The following is a 15,646-nucleotide window of genomic DNA, read 5'->3' on the forward strand; positions in this document are numbered from 1 at the left end:
AAAGATCGACTATGGTGACCTGAGGCTGGACAGCGATATAGCTGAGATTTATTGTATATATTGTGATATGTAATAATTATCATTTGTGTGGATTTATATAATGAGGATGCTGAGGTTTACCGGTCATAGAGAAGCCATGGCATACACCAGGGGCTCACACACTACTTGTTAAACCCTAAAAGTTTCTGCTTCTCAGAAGCTCGTGCAGATCTTTTACCACAAAAGAGGAAGAATGAGATCAGAATGTGAGTGCGCTGCTTCCTCTGTCAGATATACAGAACAGATAACACTGGGCACTGCTCACACTGTCTGTACCCGGGGGTCCCGCGCCATGTCTGCTCTGTGGTCTTATCTGCTGATCACCGTCTGTCTCCTCCACCAACTTCTAGCAGAACCTCAGGAGGTAGGAGGTAAGATAATCCCGCATAGCTTTATATAGTGATTGTGGAATCTGTACACAAATATCAGAATTAGTCCCGGGCCACCATTGATAGGATTTTACCTCCATAATGTACTGAACTTTATGATTTTGGGTACCCTGACCTGAACGTTGTCAGAAAAGTTTGGGTTCCAGTTCGGTGTTGGGGCACTACATGAATGGGGACTTGCACCTGTAGTGCTCCGTATTCTTGGATAGAAAAACTGTATCCAAGAATAAATAGTGGAAGCACAGTATGGCTTCAGTGATTGCTGCTGCAGCGCTGTTCTATGTATTCTTAGATAACGTTTTTCTATATAAGAATACGGGGCACGTAAAGTGATGAATGGGAACAAGTGGACATTTTACAGGCATTTTAGTGTCCCAAAGTTTGGGTCCCTATAGACTTGAATGGGGCTCAGGGTCAAGTATGGGTCCCGAACCCGAACTTTAAACCGAAGTTCGGCCGAACCCCGACTTCTAGGTGTTCGCTTATCCCTAGTTGTAATCCTTTCTGGCTTCCTAAAAAGATACAATTTACAATTTAGGATTTAGAGTGTTTGTTAGCAATACAGCCTGATAGGTGATGGCCTGGGCCCTTCCTATGGTGTAAGGACCCCGTGTGCCATATTGTGCACCCAACACCATTATCAATGGATCCAATCATTTGCACAATGATCTATACTTATTATTATTGGTTTGGGCTGTCAATGGACTTCTCCACATAGACACCACTATGGCCACAGGGTGGGGGAGGGATTTATTGATGGCCCTGAAATCTAACAAGTCTGATGTAACAAGAGACCAACTAATACTGACACACATGACAACTTTATAAAGATCTACAACAATATGTGCTTGTATATACAGTATTGTGCAAAAGTGATAGGCAGGTGTGAAACAATAGGAAGAATATATTGTATGCAGAAATATTGGCTTGGCAAACACAAAAAGTTACCAGTAAATATCCTAACAACCCTCCAACCCCCCTTTTGGACCCTGTCCTTATTTTTGAACGAGGTGTGAACAAATGCTGAATAATAATAACTCTTTCACCAATGGAAGTGTTGGTTTTTATCAACAATGCAAAGTGAATAATTAGAAGAGAAATTTAAATTATTAATATTTGATGTGATCACCCTTTGCCTTCAAAACAGCATCAATCCTCCTAGGTACACCTACCGGTACAGTTTTTGAAGGAACTCGGCAGGTAGGTTGTTCCAAACTTCTTGGACAACTAATCAGAGATCTTCTGTGGATGTCGGCTGCCTCCGATCCTTCTGTGTCTTCACGTAATCCCAGACACTCCATGGTGTCAGATCAGAGCTCTGTGCAGGCCGTACCATCACTTCCAGGACTCCTTGCTCTTCTATACACTGAAGATATTTCTTAATGACATTGGCTATATGTTGGGTGTTGTTGTCCTGCTGCAAAATAAGTTTGGGGCCAATCAGATGCTTCCCTGAGGATATTGCTTAATCAGTAAGTATCTGCTTGTATTTCTCAGCATTGATAGCACCATTCATCCTGACCAAATCACAACTCAGTTTGCGGAGAGGCAGCCCCAAACTTTCATGGAACCTCCACCATGCTTCACTGTTGTCATTAATGTGCCATTCTCCAGCCCTTCGGAACACAAACTGCCTTGTGCTACAGCCAAATATTTTGCTGTTATAATTGCTGTTGCAATTTTGGAGTTGAGTTGCATGGCTTTGTTTCTGCGCTCAATACTTCCATGAAGACCTCTTCTGGCCAGACTTGTCAGGACAGTAGGTAGGTGTACCTGGGACTCACAGGTGTCTGCCAGATCTGTACTGATGGCTCTGCTAGACATCTTCTGATTTAGGTAAGCATGATGTACCTTTCATCTGGCACAAGTTTCCTTGGCCGACACTTGTGTCTACGGTCTGCATATTTCTTTATGTTTCATTCAAGGACCTTGAACATCATAAGACCCAGGACTGTGCGAAATCTGTGCCTGTGAGGAACCTTGCTGATGTAGTACCTCCCTGGTGTCTTGCTATGGTGTATGATTGATGTACCCTCAACTTGGTAGCAAAGTTTGCCTTCCTGCAAATGTACCTATAGGAATTGATGATGGTTTGAAAGCAAATGGTGATCATAATAAATGTTGATTAGATCTAGATTTTAGATTACTTTGAATTTTGTAAATTGAAAAGAATTGCCAATTATAATTTATATTTGTAAAAGTATTCTGACTTTACAGCATTTTATCACACCTACCCACATACCTGTGAGTGTATTTATATATACATACGATTTTATCCATGATAACCCAGCACCATGATTCCCTTGCTGATAGATACACATTCTACCCCATACCTGGTAGACCAACCTCACCACTTACCTGATATCCCTAACGTGTTACCCCTTTCCTTACAACCCCCAGGTTTCATTGATAACACCTCCAATCACCCAAACATAGTCACTTCCCTCTGCATTTGTGCTCCCCTCACTAAATCATTCATTAATCAGAGCGGTGAACTCTTTTAAACCTGCTGGTATTGGCTATTAGCTGTATTTATACCTCCGGGCTCTAGTTCCTGGATCCTTAGCGCATTCCTGCCTCCATGCCAGCTAGTCGTTAGTTTGGACTTGCTGTATTTGAGCTCTGCCTGTTACCTGACCTTACCTTGTCTGTCACCTGTTCTGTCAATCAGTCCGCCTAGACTAAATCTTCTGCTGTCCCTGTCCCTGATCTGTGGTGTCCCTACACCAAAGCCCTCTTTCCCACTCACCCCTGGTGGGGAGAGCCTGGGGGCCGGGACCCGGTGTTCTCCTGCAGCAAAGCAGTGCAGTAGCCATTAAGGTTACCGGCCCATCATACCTTGCAGGGTGATTGGTGAAAACCGGGAAACACTTAGACTCCTCCCAGGTAATCCCACATCACCTGCCAGGGGCCGCAGCCCTAACATAAAGAAGCCTGATGGCCAAACGTATAAAGGACAGAAATGATTATATGATCAAAGATAGAAATGTATATATGATCTTCTATTTTATATTTAAAACTTTTGTAATTGGCGTATACTCAATGAAATAAATACTGTATTTGTTTACAACATTAGTGTAAAAGCTACCTAAAAAATCCCAAAAAACAAAAAGAAAATCATTAAAATCTCCCCCCCCCCCAACTTCCTTAATATAGGGAGGGAGGGTGGGGATGCAGTCCCACGGCAATAATTTTAAGGATCTGCTTGGTTTCTCAAACTTCTCCTTTTTAACCCCTAAAACCCTGACCTCCCCCAAAACTTTCTTCCAATCCCAAACTCTGATTTTCCCGCACTTTCCTTATTACCATAAATTCCATAACCTCCTCTGTCCTCGTGCCTGCATCCAGTTTTTCTTAAAATTCTGAACCCTTGCCACCACTGACTCATGCCCTTTAACAATTTCCAGCCACCCACGGCCCCCCTTTCTAAAAATTTTCACCTTTTTCACATATTCAGCCTTCAATGCTACCCTGTCATGAGGCCCTTCGCCCATAGGTGTCGCTCCAGGCCTGCTTTCTTGTGTTTGGTTATATTTCATTTATGTTTTGTTAGGTTATATTTAAACAAAGTTTACTGTATATCAATCTTCTGTTCTACAAATTCTGAATTTCCTTGGAGGTATCAGACGGAATATAAATATAATAAGGAATGACCAGTCAGTGATACGGAACATGTCTACTGGTCTTGCATTTCGGACATTTATGATGATGAGCTGGGATCAGGGATGGTTTGCTCCATGAATTGCTTTGAATTCCGTCTCTTGCATTAGTTCATTGATCATATATCATGTAATTTGGTTATATCCCCAAAAGCTTATCTGTGAGGAATTCTAAAGGAAAATGCTTGGCTCCAGTTTATAATGTTGGAACTTTCCAGAGCTGTGGTATAAGTGAGGAGGAATGGATACAATGCTGATATAGAAGAGTTTTCAGTTTCAAAAGTTTGTCCATGAAAGGAGATGTTAGGATAGAGAATGCATCAATTGTGTGAGTTTCCAACAGATGGAGATATGGAAATCATGCAATAGAATTGGTTTTGGTTATTTCTTGGATTGGTTGCTGGCAGGTTTTATGTTTGAGAGTTTGTTGATCAATTCCTGGAATTTATTGTGCTTTGATGTTTCCACAAGATGGGGAGGGGTAATCTCTGTATGAAAACATGGGACTGTTGTGAATATAGACATATCTATAAAATGGAGTTATTTCATTTTATGTATTGCTCACCAGGTCACAATAGTATCCCAATATATTGTAATATGGAGGTAGATAATCTCTATTAGACTACTATAGAGAAGAGTCTACATGTATAGATAAGTCTGTATGATCCCAGCTTATACTCAATGAAATAAATACTGTATTTGTTTACAACATTAGTGTAAAAGCTACCTAAAAAATCCCAAAAAACAAAAAGAAAATCATTAAAATCTAAGAATATACTTGTATATTCTATTGAAGCAAGTTATTATGACTTTTTCCCTATTATTTCCTTATTTGAGGAATGAGTTTTAGAGCAGTGGGCGCTTGAGTCAAACACAGCCTTCATATGTAATATATAACGTCTGACATATTCCTTCTTTATTCTTTATTTATTGATGGTTTATGTCAGCGTACAAGGCACAGAATCTCCAATGTTACTTTCATTCTTGTGTTTGGTTATATTTCATTTATGTTTTGTTAGGTTATATTTAAACAAAGTTTACTGTATATCAATATCTTCTGTTCTACAAATTGTGAATTTCCTTGGAGGTATCAGACGGAATATAAATATAATAAGGAACGACCAGTCAGTGATACAGAACATGTCTACTGGTCATTTTGGACATTTATGATGAAGAGCTGGGATCAGGGATGGTTTGCTCCATGAATTGCTTTGAATTCCGTCTCTCGCATTAGTTCATTGATCATATATCATGTAATTTGGTTATATAATGTTTATAATGTTGGAACTTTCTAGAGCTGTGGTATAAGTGAGGAGGAATGGATACAATGCTGATATAGAATAGTTTTCAGTTTCATAAGTTTGTCTATGAAAGGAGATGTTAGGATAGAGAATGCATCAATTGTGTGAGTTTCCAACAGATGGAGATATGGAAATCATGTAATGGAATTGGTTTTGGTTATTTCTTGGATTGGTTGCTGGCAGGTTTTATGTTTAAGAGTTTGTTGATCAATTCCTGGAATTTATTGCGCTTTGATGTTTCCACAAGATGAAGAGGGATGTTCTCTGTATAAAAACATGGGACTGTTGTGAATATGGACATATCTATAAAATGGAGTTATTTCATTTTATGTATTTCTCACCAGGTCACAATAATATCCCAATATATTGTAATATGGAGGTAGATAATCTCTATTAGACTACTATAGAGAAGAGTCTACATGTATAGATAAGTCTGTATGATCCCAGCTGTCCAAGGTATTTCTCTACAGGGGGGCAAACAAACCCCCCACATCCCACCTGATGTTGTTAGGAACCTCCACAGTGTCTGGAAGATGAAGTTTAACAAGTGTATAGAATGTTTAGGATTACTCTTCTAGTCCTCGGGTTTTATATTTCTTCATAGTGGTACAGAATTTTTTTGTTATTCCGGGTTTTACAGTACGTGTCTAGCTGACCTAGGTGAGCTTTTCTGAGATATGATGCTGTTGTATGTATTGTTGTATGATATTGGTTTTCCTAGTTTTTAAAATAATAACCTCAATATTAACTTCATAGAAAACTAATGAAACATGAAAATTAAGCAAAAATAAACTAGATATGCCTACGTATACAAATAAAATTTTTGAAATACTTAATGTCAATATATTCTATATTCAGTATATTACAGAACTAATCACACAGAAGTCATTGGAAAACTCTTTCTGTATGATTTCCTTTATGCTGATGATCAGGACGGCTCCAGCAGTATTCTGCCATCATGTGTCTGTCCCATCTGATACCTTTCTTCCATCACCTTTATATCTTGATGGAACCTCTTCCCTTGTTCCTCACTAGGGATATCCTCGAAGTTCCAATGGATCCGCAAAATTTCGGCGAACCGATTTCGCAGACCCATCGGAAGTTCCAGGAAATCAGTACAGGAGTATTTCCAGGGCTGCATTCACTCATGCAGCTCTGGGAATCCTTTGTGCGATCCCCAGCACTAGAGGTCCTCATTCAAAACCTCAAGTGCTCTCTGATTGGCTGAGGAAAGAAAAATGCTAATGATTTATTTCCTCAGCCAATCAGAGAGCACTAGAGGTTTAGAATGGAGTGACTTGTCCCAATTTTACCTCTAGTGCCAGGGATCGCACACTGAGCTGATCAATGAATTTAGGCGTGGCTGCATTCATTAATCAGCACAGCCCGCAATTTTTCTTTAAATTATTTTTAAATTAAAATTGGATCTCAATCTGCGAATTTACACTGGTCGTTCTCACTTACAATTTTGGTAAGCGAGAACGGCCGAATTTGCTGCGAGATCCAGTTTTAAAAACCCGCTAGCTCATCCCAATTCCTAACTAAAATCTCCAAGGTTTTCTGGAAATTTTTGGTGATAGTGTACCTTTATGCTCATAATAGCACCCACATTTTTTACGTTTTCGAGCAAGTTTTGTACCAGTCCTTCATAATTTTGTGCTTTATGGTTACCCAGGAAGTTCTTGACAACCATGACATAGCTGTGCCAGGCAGAAGCTTCAGTATCAGTCATGTCAGTTTCCGAATCTGGGGTAAAAATTCCTGTTTTTAATTTTTCAGTACTCAGTCCTGGAGAGAATCTACAAATGTATTTGCAGCAATCACCGTCCTTGTTCAGAGCTCAAACAAATTGCTTCATTAATCCCCATGTGTAGTGGGGGGAGAATGATTTTTAGCCTGGGATGTACAGATGGCACAAATTAGAGGTAGGATCTACTGATAGGCAGAAGGCAGGAGATTAGGTGTTAGATAGAGATCAGATAGTGTGCCATCTAGTGGTAGGTACAGGGCCAAAGGTCTAGAGGCAGATAGATGGCACATGGTGCAGGACCTAGTTGAAGAGCAGGAACTACTGTAACCTCGTTAGGGATGATAGTTTGAGGCACAGGAGGAGATTGGAAAATTAAAATGCAAAAATGTATAATCCTCTTATGTTGAAGACTCTGAGCTTGTTCCAACCATTTGCAACAACTGGTCAATTTTTGGGGCCAAAATCGTCCCTTCTAGTAGGTGGGAAAACCGTGCTTCTGATGCTCTGACAAACCTTCACAAAAGTACATTATCTAAAGACAAGTTAGTGTAACCGAGGAGGTAGGAGGATGGTCAGGAGTGGAACGTATTAAACCTACTGGGGAGGGCCACGTTGGGGGGTGTGAGGTACATATTACATACAGCGCATGCATTGTAAAATTACATAAAAATCTCACACATCTGAATTGTATGAATACTTACTATATTGTTTTCTCATGTTACATAGACTCCCTATCCAATGGAAATACAGAGGACACAACTGTCAAACCAACCAATGGAGGTAATTATATGACAGCCAATATCTCCTACATCTATCTTCTCATCCTCCATTCTTTCAGTTATCAATCCCCTCTTTGGTCCATCTCCATGTTCTATTCATCTTTCTCACCCTCACTCAATCTTTCATCCTGTTCACCTAATTATCCATCTCTCCTTTTATCTCCTTCTCTCCCCTTTTTCCCTATCCCCCTCGTGTCGTGTGGATATGAAGGTGTCTTAGGACCTTGTACACCATTAAACAGCATGGCAGATAATGAATGAGTAAAAGGGGCTCAGCCAAGACCACCTTCTAAGCTGAGGGCTAGCTTCAGTCATGGCTGCATGTCGTCCACATAGACTTCATAGTACTAAATAGAAGAATGTCTTCTATGGGTTGAGTGTGACACTGCTGTCCTCTCGTTTGTCCTGCTCTCCCCTTGAAGGTTCCTATTTAAATGTTACACTCAAATATTGCCGAGTTCATTCAGTGGGTTACCGGATGCTGTTCATCTCAAGTGTAAAGTTTGCAGAAGTTGTCAGTAAAGCATTCCTAAATGTTTCTGTGCTAGATGAAGAGAATCATTATCTTCCCATTATATACTGAACGTACAATATCAGGAGCTCCAACATACCCGCACCATAAGGTACATAATCCAACTTTCCAGGCCTTCTGATTGTACAACAAGCTCTGTGCATTTAGTGCAGCCTTCATCTTATCATCCTGGCCAATAACCGCTCCAGACATCATTTTGAGTTCTCATGGTTTTTCACCTCTGGTGATGGTTAGATAAGTATGAGTGCAATTAGTTATTGAGAGGTTTAGGGCCCAATTAGGACTGATGGGTTGTAGTTACACAAACTAAAATATATATATTTCCATGTGTTACCACTCGGTAATTTTGGAACCACTTTAATTGAATGAACCCCAGTTTGTAACCATCTTCTGCATTGTGTCCCGAGTCTCTGACCACCTCATATAGTTGGACCCCAGTCTATGTCCTATAATATTTGTAGTATGTCTGTAGTTTCTGGAAACAGGAAAATTGACATCTCTCAGCACAGGTCATGACAGCAAGAGGTTCACAGAGACACAAAACCAACTTCCGCTCCAATTCTCCATCACCCGCCATCACTGTCTTCTTCCTAATGTTATGAATGCCATCTGCAGACAAACCATCACCCGTTATATCTTGGATGAGTAGGAGCATTTAGTTTCACCATTTCCATGGTCTCTCAGCTTCTTCTACAACAGAAGAGGATTCACTTTGGAAGAGCAGTGCCAGGATTACAGACATTCGGAACAGGCCCAGAGCTCTTGCTAGTTTAAAGAGAACCTTCCACCTCCCTACCGAGGACTAAAATCCAATCACTGTGCCTGAATTAGAGTTTCATTCAGTAAAGACTGGGGGTGGCCCCTGGAAATTACTCAGCTCTTCCTGCAGTAAAAGTTGAGCAGTACAACCTACAAAGACTGCCATGTTAAAGGGGCCTGGGATGGGAGAGACACATTGAGAACGTTCCATTAGACAGAGATGGAGGCATCATGTCAGAGGGACACATTGAGCTTTATTTATTAGATCCCTTAGATCCAGTCCAGGGGGCCAGCAATGGCACACAGTAGTAGTAATTCTCAACTAGTCAGAAGTAGATGAAGTAAGAAATGGATGACAAGGAGTCTGAAAATGACTCTTTACTTTAATTCAATGTGGCCCCCGAAGCCTGGATTTGGGGACCCCTAATATAGAGGCTATTCAATTAGTAAAATACAAATTAATTTTGTAAATGAAACGCTCCCTTAGCTTAGAAAATATGTTGAAGCTGTGATCACTTTGAATACTAAATCATCTGCAAAGAAACCTAAAAAGCAGGATGAATCCATGGACATCATTCGGAGGCTCTAAGCACAGTTTGACCTCAATGACCAATAAAAGGGAACTTTACAATGTCATTGTTCACCTGGCTTAGCATATGAGCTGAAGCTGTTCTGAGAACCAAAATCCTGTTTGTTTTTTCCAATGTTCCCTGCATATGATTGAATGATCGGGTATTCTTTGTTGATTTCCAGCACTTTGACCAATCTCCCAACAAGGAAAATCCATGTTTTATATTACAGTTACCTCAATGAACATCAGCCCTGTTCCTATTACACACCTTGGTTTTATCAGCGATGTCAAACCTCCTCCAGCAAACCTCCTAATATATATGTGATAAGCAGATTTAGTAGATCAGGGCCAAGTCTTGGGGTGCACCGCTAATGAGGGGTGTTTGTCCCGAATGGACCCCATTTATCATCACAATGAACATTTATGTTCACAGCACCATTTGTGCAAAACTCTTGTGTGCTAGACAGCAATAAAACCTGACTGAGGTCAATGTCTGTGTCTCAGAAAAGCCCCTGTAAGTCCCTGAAGGTGAGGTCTCCATATTCTCCTTGTAAATGTTTCCATCCATGATCAATCAGCCATCATACCTTCCACCCAGGACATGTGGTTCCTATGATCGATCTGTACAGTCCGGTATTTTGCCTTCAGGATGAAGGTATTGATGAATGGAATGTATGGGAGAGGCTGTGATCAAAGCATTCTCCTCCATCTCCAAGACTAAAGAGGACCTGTCATTAATATTATGTCTATAGGAAAGCACTTTCTCAGAAAGGCTCCACCTTTTATTAAAACCTATTCTAAGCCAATTAGTTGTGCCAAATGCTAGCATAAGGAAGTAATTGGGCACCATAAACAAATGAGTTCTATACATTGATGTGTTGGACAATCTGGAGGCCCTTTATAGCACTATGATGGGAATTATTGTCTCATCAGCATAGAAATATATATCATATTAATTGTAGAAAAGACATGAACTCCACAACACGACCAAGGTCATGGCTCCCCATTAAATTAGCACCCTTCATATGAGGCTCAGTACTTATGGCTTCCACATGGGCGATCTGGTAAACTTCTTCAATAAAACTGCAGACAAATCCCAGGAACATCCAGTAATAAGGGGGTGACACATTGGGCCAATATATCACTGAGCAGCATTACCATCGTACACAATGCACGTTACTATTTACACTGTATATATTCCACAATGATCTGCTTTTATCATCTGAATCCACAGCTTTGTGTAGAAAGCCAAACATAGGTGACATGGGCTATATCACTGAAGTCAAGGAATATTATAATATGGGAGAATCACTGACGGTACAATGCAAACCTGGATATTATTCACCATTAACAACTATAAGATGCGCCAACCCTGGCACCTCCCAAGAGTGGACTCCTCCCACTGTTACCTGTACAGGTGAGTACAACACAAGATAGATCATATACATAGTGCAAATTACCCTATATAGCAGAACTCCAAGTGGGAGAGGGGGAAGCAGCACAATAAGCCAATCAGTTGTGTTGCAGTGATCATGTGATATCAATAATCATGAAGATAGGATTAGAAAGGAGTGATAGAGGATCTGTGTTACTAAACTGCAGTAAAGAAAAAACTGTGCCGTGTGGCTGAGCTTCATAATTCTTAGGACTAGATGGAAGGACCAAAAAAACCTGTCCTACACATGGATGTAAAATCTATAAAAATCAGTTTGCCTGGAGCTCAGCATTCTGAGTCTTCTATAGAGGCTGTATAGACATGGGAGGGGGTCCTTGGTGGAGTTAGGTGCTCTAGTTAAAGGGTGACTCTAGATTTTGCCTACAAAATAGGATACACCTGTATATTGAATATTTTGATACTTCTGTTCACAGCAAAGTCAATATCCTCCAGCATATTGGGTCTGGTGTCATCCATACAGTGTGCAGGGTCTGTATTCCCAATCATATTTCAGGGTCATGTCTCCCCTAAGTAGTTTCCCTAATCTGCTCAATACTGGTGGCTTCCTGTTGAATATTCTAATGATTGCCTGAATAGAATGCTGCAGACAAATCTCAGGAACCTCCCATGAGGAGCGCAAACCACTGAACGGTCCAACCACCAACCCAGCCCCATCACACACGATGCACGTTATTCATCACACTGTATACAATGTATAATGATCGGGATTTATCTTCTGATTCCACAGCTCAGTGTAGAAGGCCAACCATAGGAAATGTGCAGAGACTCTCAGATGACAAGGAATATTATAATAAGGGAGATTCTGTGACAGTGCAATGTAAATCTGGATATTATCCATCATCAGATACAATGAGATGTAACAACCCCCGCACCCCCCAGGAGTGGACTCCTCCCACTGTTACCTGTACAGGTGAGTACAACAATACAGGACACACCCATCATATACACAGTGTGAAACTACACCAAATATTGTCAATGAAAAATCTTTGTATGACATAATAATCAAGTCTCATGAATCGGATTTGCTATTTTTTTGTGGATTGCTAATGTTTACGCACAATATGATTCTCATAATATACACTTCATTCTGCAGGCGGCATTTACTAAGCCCAGCTCACAGAACTTCTTTTTATTTAATGAACTTTCAGGAAAGTGAATCTATCACCTTCAATATGGAGATGACCTAACATTACTTTATTTCAATGGAAAACACCTTCAGTGGTAAAGAATCCAGAGCTACCCAAGTCAGATAAAATACTAAGGGGTCTATTTATAAATCAGTGAATCTGACATTCATTGGTGGAGAAGGAATCACTGCCTTAAAACACATGAACCTGGATTTTTTTTAAAGCCAATGTTTCAGTAAATGTCAGATTGCTCACTGCTTTATCAATAGGCCCCTATGAATGCAAAACATCATGGCCTCACCATTCATTGGGTATTGATGAACACATTCAACAAGATATTCACCCAATATTCCCCTGTTTTGACCACAAATTGACAACATACATTCACTCTATTTATTACAATGTTTTTTTATGCATTTTAAACAAAAATTTTCATGTTAAAAACAAATTTCCATGTGGAAGATGGGGACATTTATGAACAAGATTCACCCAAAACTCCGAAATTCCCCCAACATTTGTCCAGTGTGTTACCTGGTACAATATTCAATGTCTTCCTTGGTGCTAATTAGGCAAGGTGTATTTTAGGTGTTGTTTTGTAGACGTGGATTTCTAAAATACTAAGAGGGGTCAGAACTTTCCAGGTAAAATTAAAAAATGTGGAAACCCCGCCCTTCCGAACCAACCGATTCACACCCAAGACATGGAGACTGGTATTGCCATAACAAAGCATCAGTGAACATGGAGCACCCCTAATATACTAATACAAGTCCATGTGTCCCTCAGCAATAGAGAGGTCCCCTAAAAAAAGGGTTCCCCCAGAAGACCCTTGCCAAGCCAGGTAGCCTCATTCTTACTAATTTCCCAACGTTCCTCTAACCATAATTACAGTAATGTCACAGAACTGTATCAGATATCTTCCCTGTCTAATGAAACATCTCAAGTAGCACAATTTGCAGCAATCGGATGAATGTTCTGGGACAAATAAGATCATTGCTGTGATCCTGAATGTTTTGAACTCTTTATGGTATACAGGGGGTTCAGATGTTGTAGGAAATCCGCAATAACAATAACCCTATAATAATAAAACCACAGCTGATTGCATCTTCGTCTTATATTTCTGCAAAGAAAGATATTTTCTTATTTCCCTGACCTGATATGTTGTTCCACTGGAGGCTTTACAAGAGATCTCCAGGATATAAGGAAAGGTGATTGGGAAGGTTAGGTGTGATTTGGTATTAGTGCTTTCTACTTCCTGCCCCTGGTATTCCGTGAATGGGATCCAACACTTACCTCATACCACTGACATTCCTCCATACACTGCTCAGTACTGATTATTATTATTATTATTATTATTAATAAACAGGATTTATATAGCGCCAACATATTACGCAGCGCTGTACAATAAATAGGGATGGCTAATGATTGCCTGAATAAAATACTGCAGACAAATTACAGGATCCTCCCATGAGGAACTCAGACTATGATCCAATATACTACTGATAGGTCCAACAACCAATCCATCACACACAATGCAATTTATTTGTCACACTGTATACAATGTATAATGATGGAGACTTATGCCATGGTCCAACATTGAGAGATTCCATCACACAAACACACTTTACTCTTCTTCATGTAACCTGTAATTCTCGGTTTTATCATCTTCTCCGCAGCTCTTTGTAAAAAGTCAACCATGACAAATCTGGAAATTGTCTCTGATCACAAGGAATATTATAATCGGGGGGAGGAGGTGACAGTACAGTGCAAACCTGGATATAATCTTACAATAACAAAATGTGACAACCCCCGCACCTCTCAGGAGGGGACTATTCACACTATTTCCTGTACAGGTGAGTACAACAACAGGACACTTCTATCACATCCAACATTGCTTTAGATAAAAGTGACATGATGAATATTAGTGTGGAAAACAACAAAGCCTTGGCCTCAAAAGCAGAAATAACTTCCCCCAGTCTCTGTCCCCCAGTCTCTGACTTTCAATCTTTGCTCTCAATGCAAAATTCCTTCAGTGTTCAACTTATTTGTGTGTTTTCTTCTGTGCACTCATTTCAGATCCCCCACCACAAGATTCCAAGAAAATCAGAGAATAAATTAGTTAATAGCTAACCATTTTTGTGCCATTTATAGCAAAATGTATAGCAGAAGACTCAATGCCCTGCAAACTGCCCAGTGCTTGTGGCAGCAAAGTAACAACAAACCATAACATTTTCACCACCATGCCTCACAGTTGGTATAGTGTCTATCTCCAGAAATCCTGTCTTGAGTTAGCACCAAACATGTCTAAAGTTATTGTGGCCAAGCAAAGTTATCATTCATTCTTCAGTCCACAGCACGCTGTTCCGGAAGGTTAGTCTAAGATCAGGGAAAACTTTCTTTTTGAGCAGTGAAGGCTTTTCTTGGCTTTTCATTCACGCAGATTAATTTGGATAAAATTTTACACCAACTATTGCAAGAAATACCTTAACCTTGTGTAATAAGAATTTGTGTTTCTCTAATAATTTTATAGCATCAAGTGAAAATGTTCTGGGCTGAATTTGCTAGGCTGGCCAGTCCTGGACAAATTATCAGTCACTGGAAATCTTTGCCACCTTTTATTATTTTTATTACATAGGAAAAACTGATTTTTTGAAGATTTTTTTCCCAAAATCTTTAATATGAAAGTCTTAGAAAGATATTTCGATAATATCATAATGACATCACATAGATCCATAGAGAACACCAGAACCCCCATATCTGAGGATGACACAAGTTCTTCCAGATACGTTCTAAGAAGTTTTTTTATTGGGACCACATCTGGAACACAATTCAAACTTGAAAAGACGGTTAATGTAGGGGTACACTTACTTTTTCCTTGCAACAAATCTGCCTTTCATGGATCATGTTTTATGTTCTTTGTTTAGATATATAACCTTTATCTGTAGGCTATTTTGAAGATTTATTCTTTGTCTGCTCATCTGTTTATGGCACAGTCTAGACCCCCATCCCCCACCCACCCAATTGTGTCCAATTTAATTTTTTTTGTGAACAGTGTCTGTGCTCACTCCAATCCAATCATTACAGGGAAGTAGACAGCTATCAGGTTTATTCCTTATTGTACATGGAACAGAAGGGAGCCTTTTTTAGGATGAGGTTCAAACTGGTTACAAACATCAATCTTAAGCTGCGTACACACTTCCAATTTTTATCGTTCAAAATGAACGACGAACGAACGACGAACGATCGATTGGGCAAAAATCGTTCGTATAAAAAGTAACCAACGACGC

The 15,646-nt window shown here is 39.9% G+C and overlaps 1 protein-coding gene across 1 annotated transcript in view; it reads left to right on the top strand.

Moving 5' to 3' along the window:
- Window positions 1-217: 217 nt before the first annotated feature.
- LOC140332801 (complement receptor type 1-like) overlaps window positions 218-15,646 on the top strand; it is a 29,582-nt gene continuing 14,153 nt past the window's right edge. The window contains exons 1-5 of the mRNA XM_072413994.1: window positions 218-410; window positions 7,865-7,918; window positions 11,014-11,196; window positions 11,963-12,145; window positions 14,036-14,212. Coding sequence (XP_072270095.1) covers window positions 233-410; window positions 7,865-7,918; window positions 11,014-11,196; window positions 11,963-12,145; window positions 14,036-14,212 — 775 coding nt within the window. The 5' untranslated portion in view covers window positions 218-232. The remainder of the gene's footprint in view (window positions 411-7,864; window positions 7,919-11,013; window positions 11,197-11,962; window positions 12,146-14,035; window positions 14,213-15,646) is intronic.

This window comes from Pyxicephalus adspersus, chromosome 6, assembly GCF_032062135.1.
Source record: "Pyxicephalus adspersus chromosome 6, UCB_Pads_2.0, whole genome shotgun sequence".
NCBI classification, from domain to species: domain Eukaryota; kingdom Metazoa; phylum Chordata; class Amphibia; order Anura; family Pyxicephalidae; genus Pyxicephalus; species Pyxicephalus adspersus.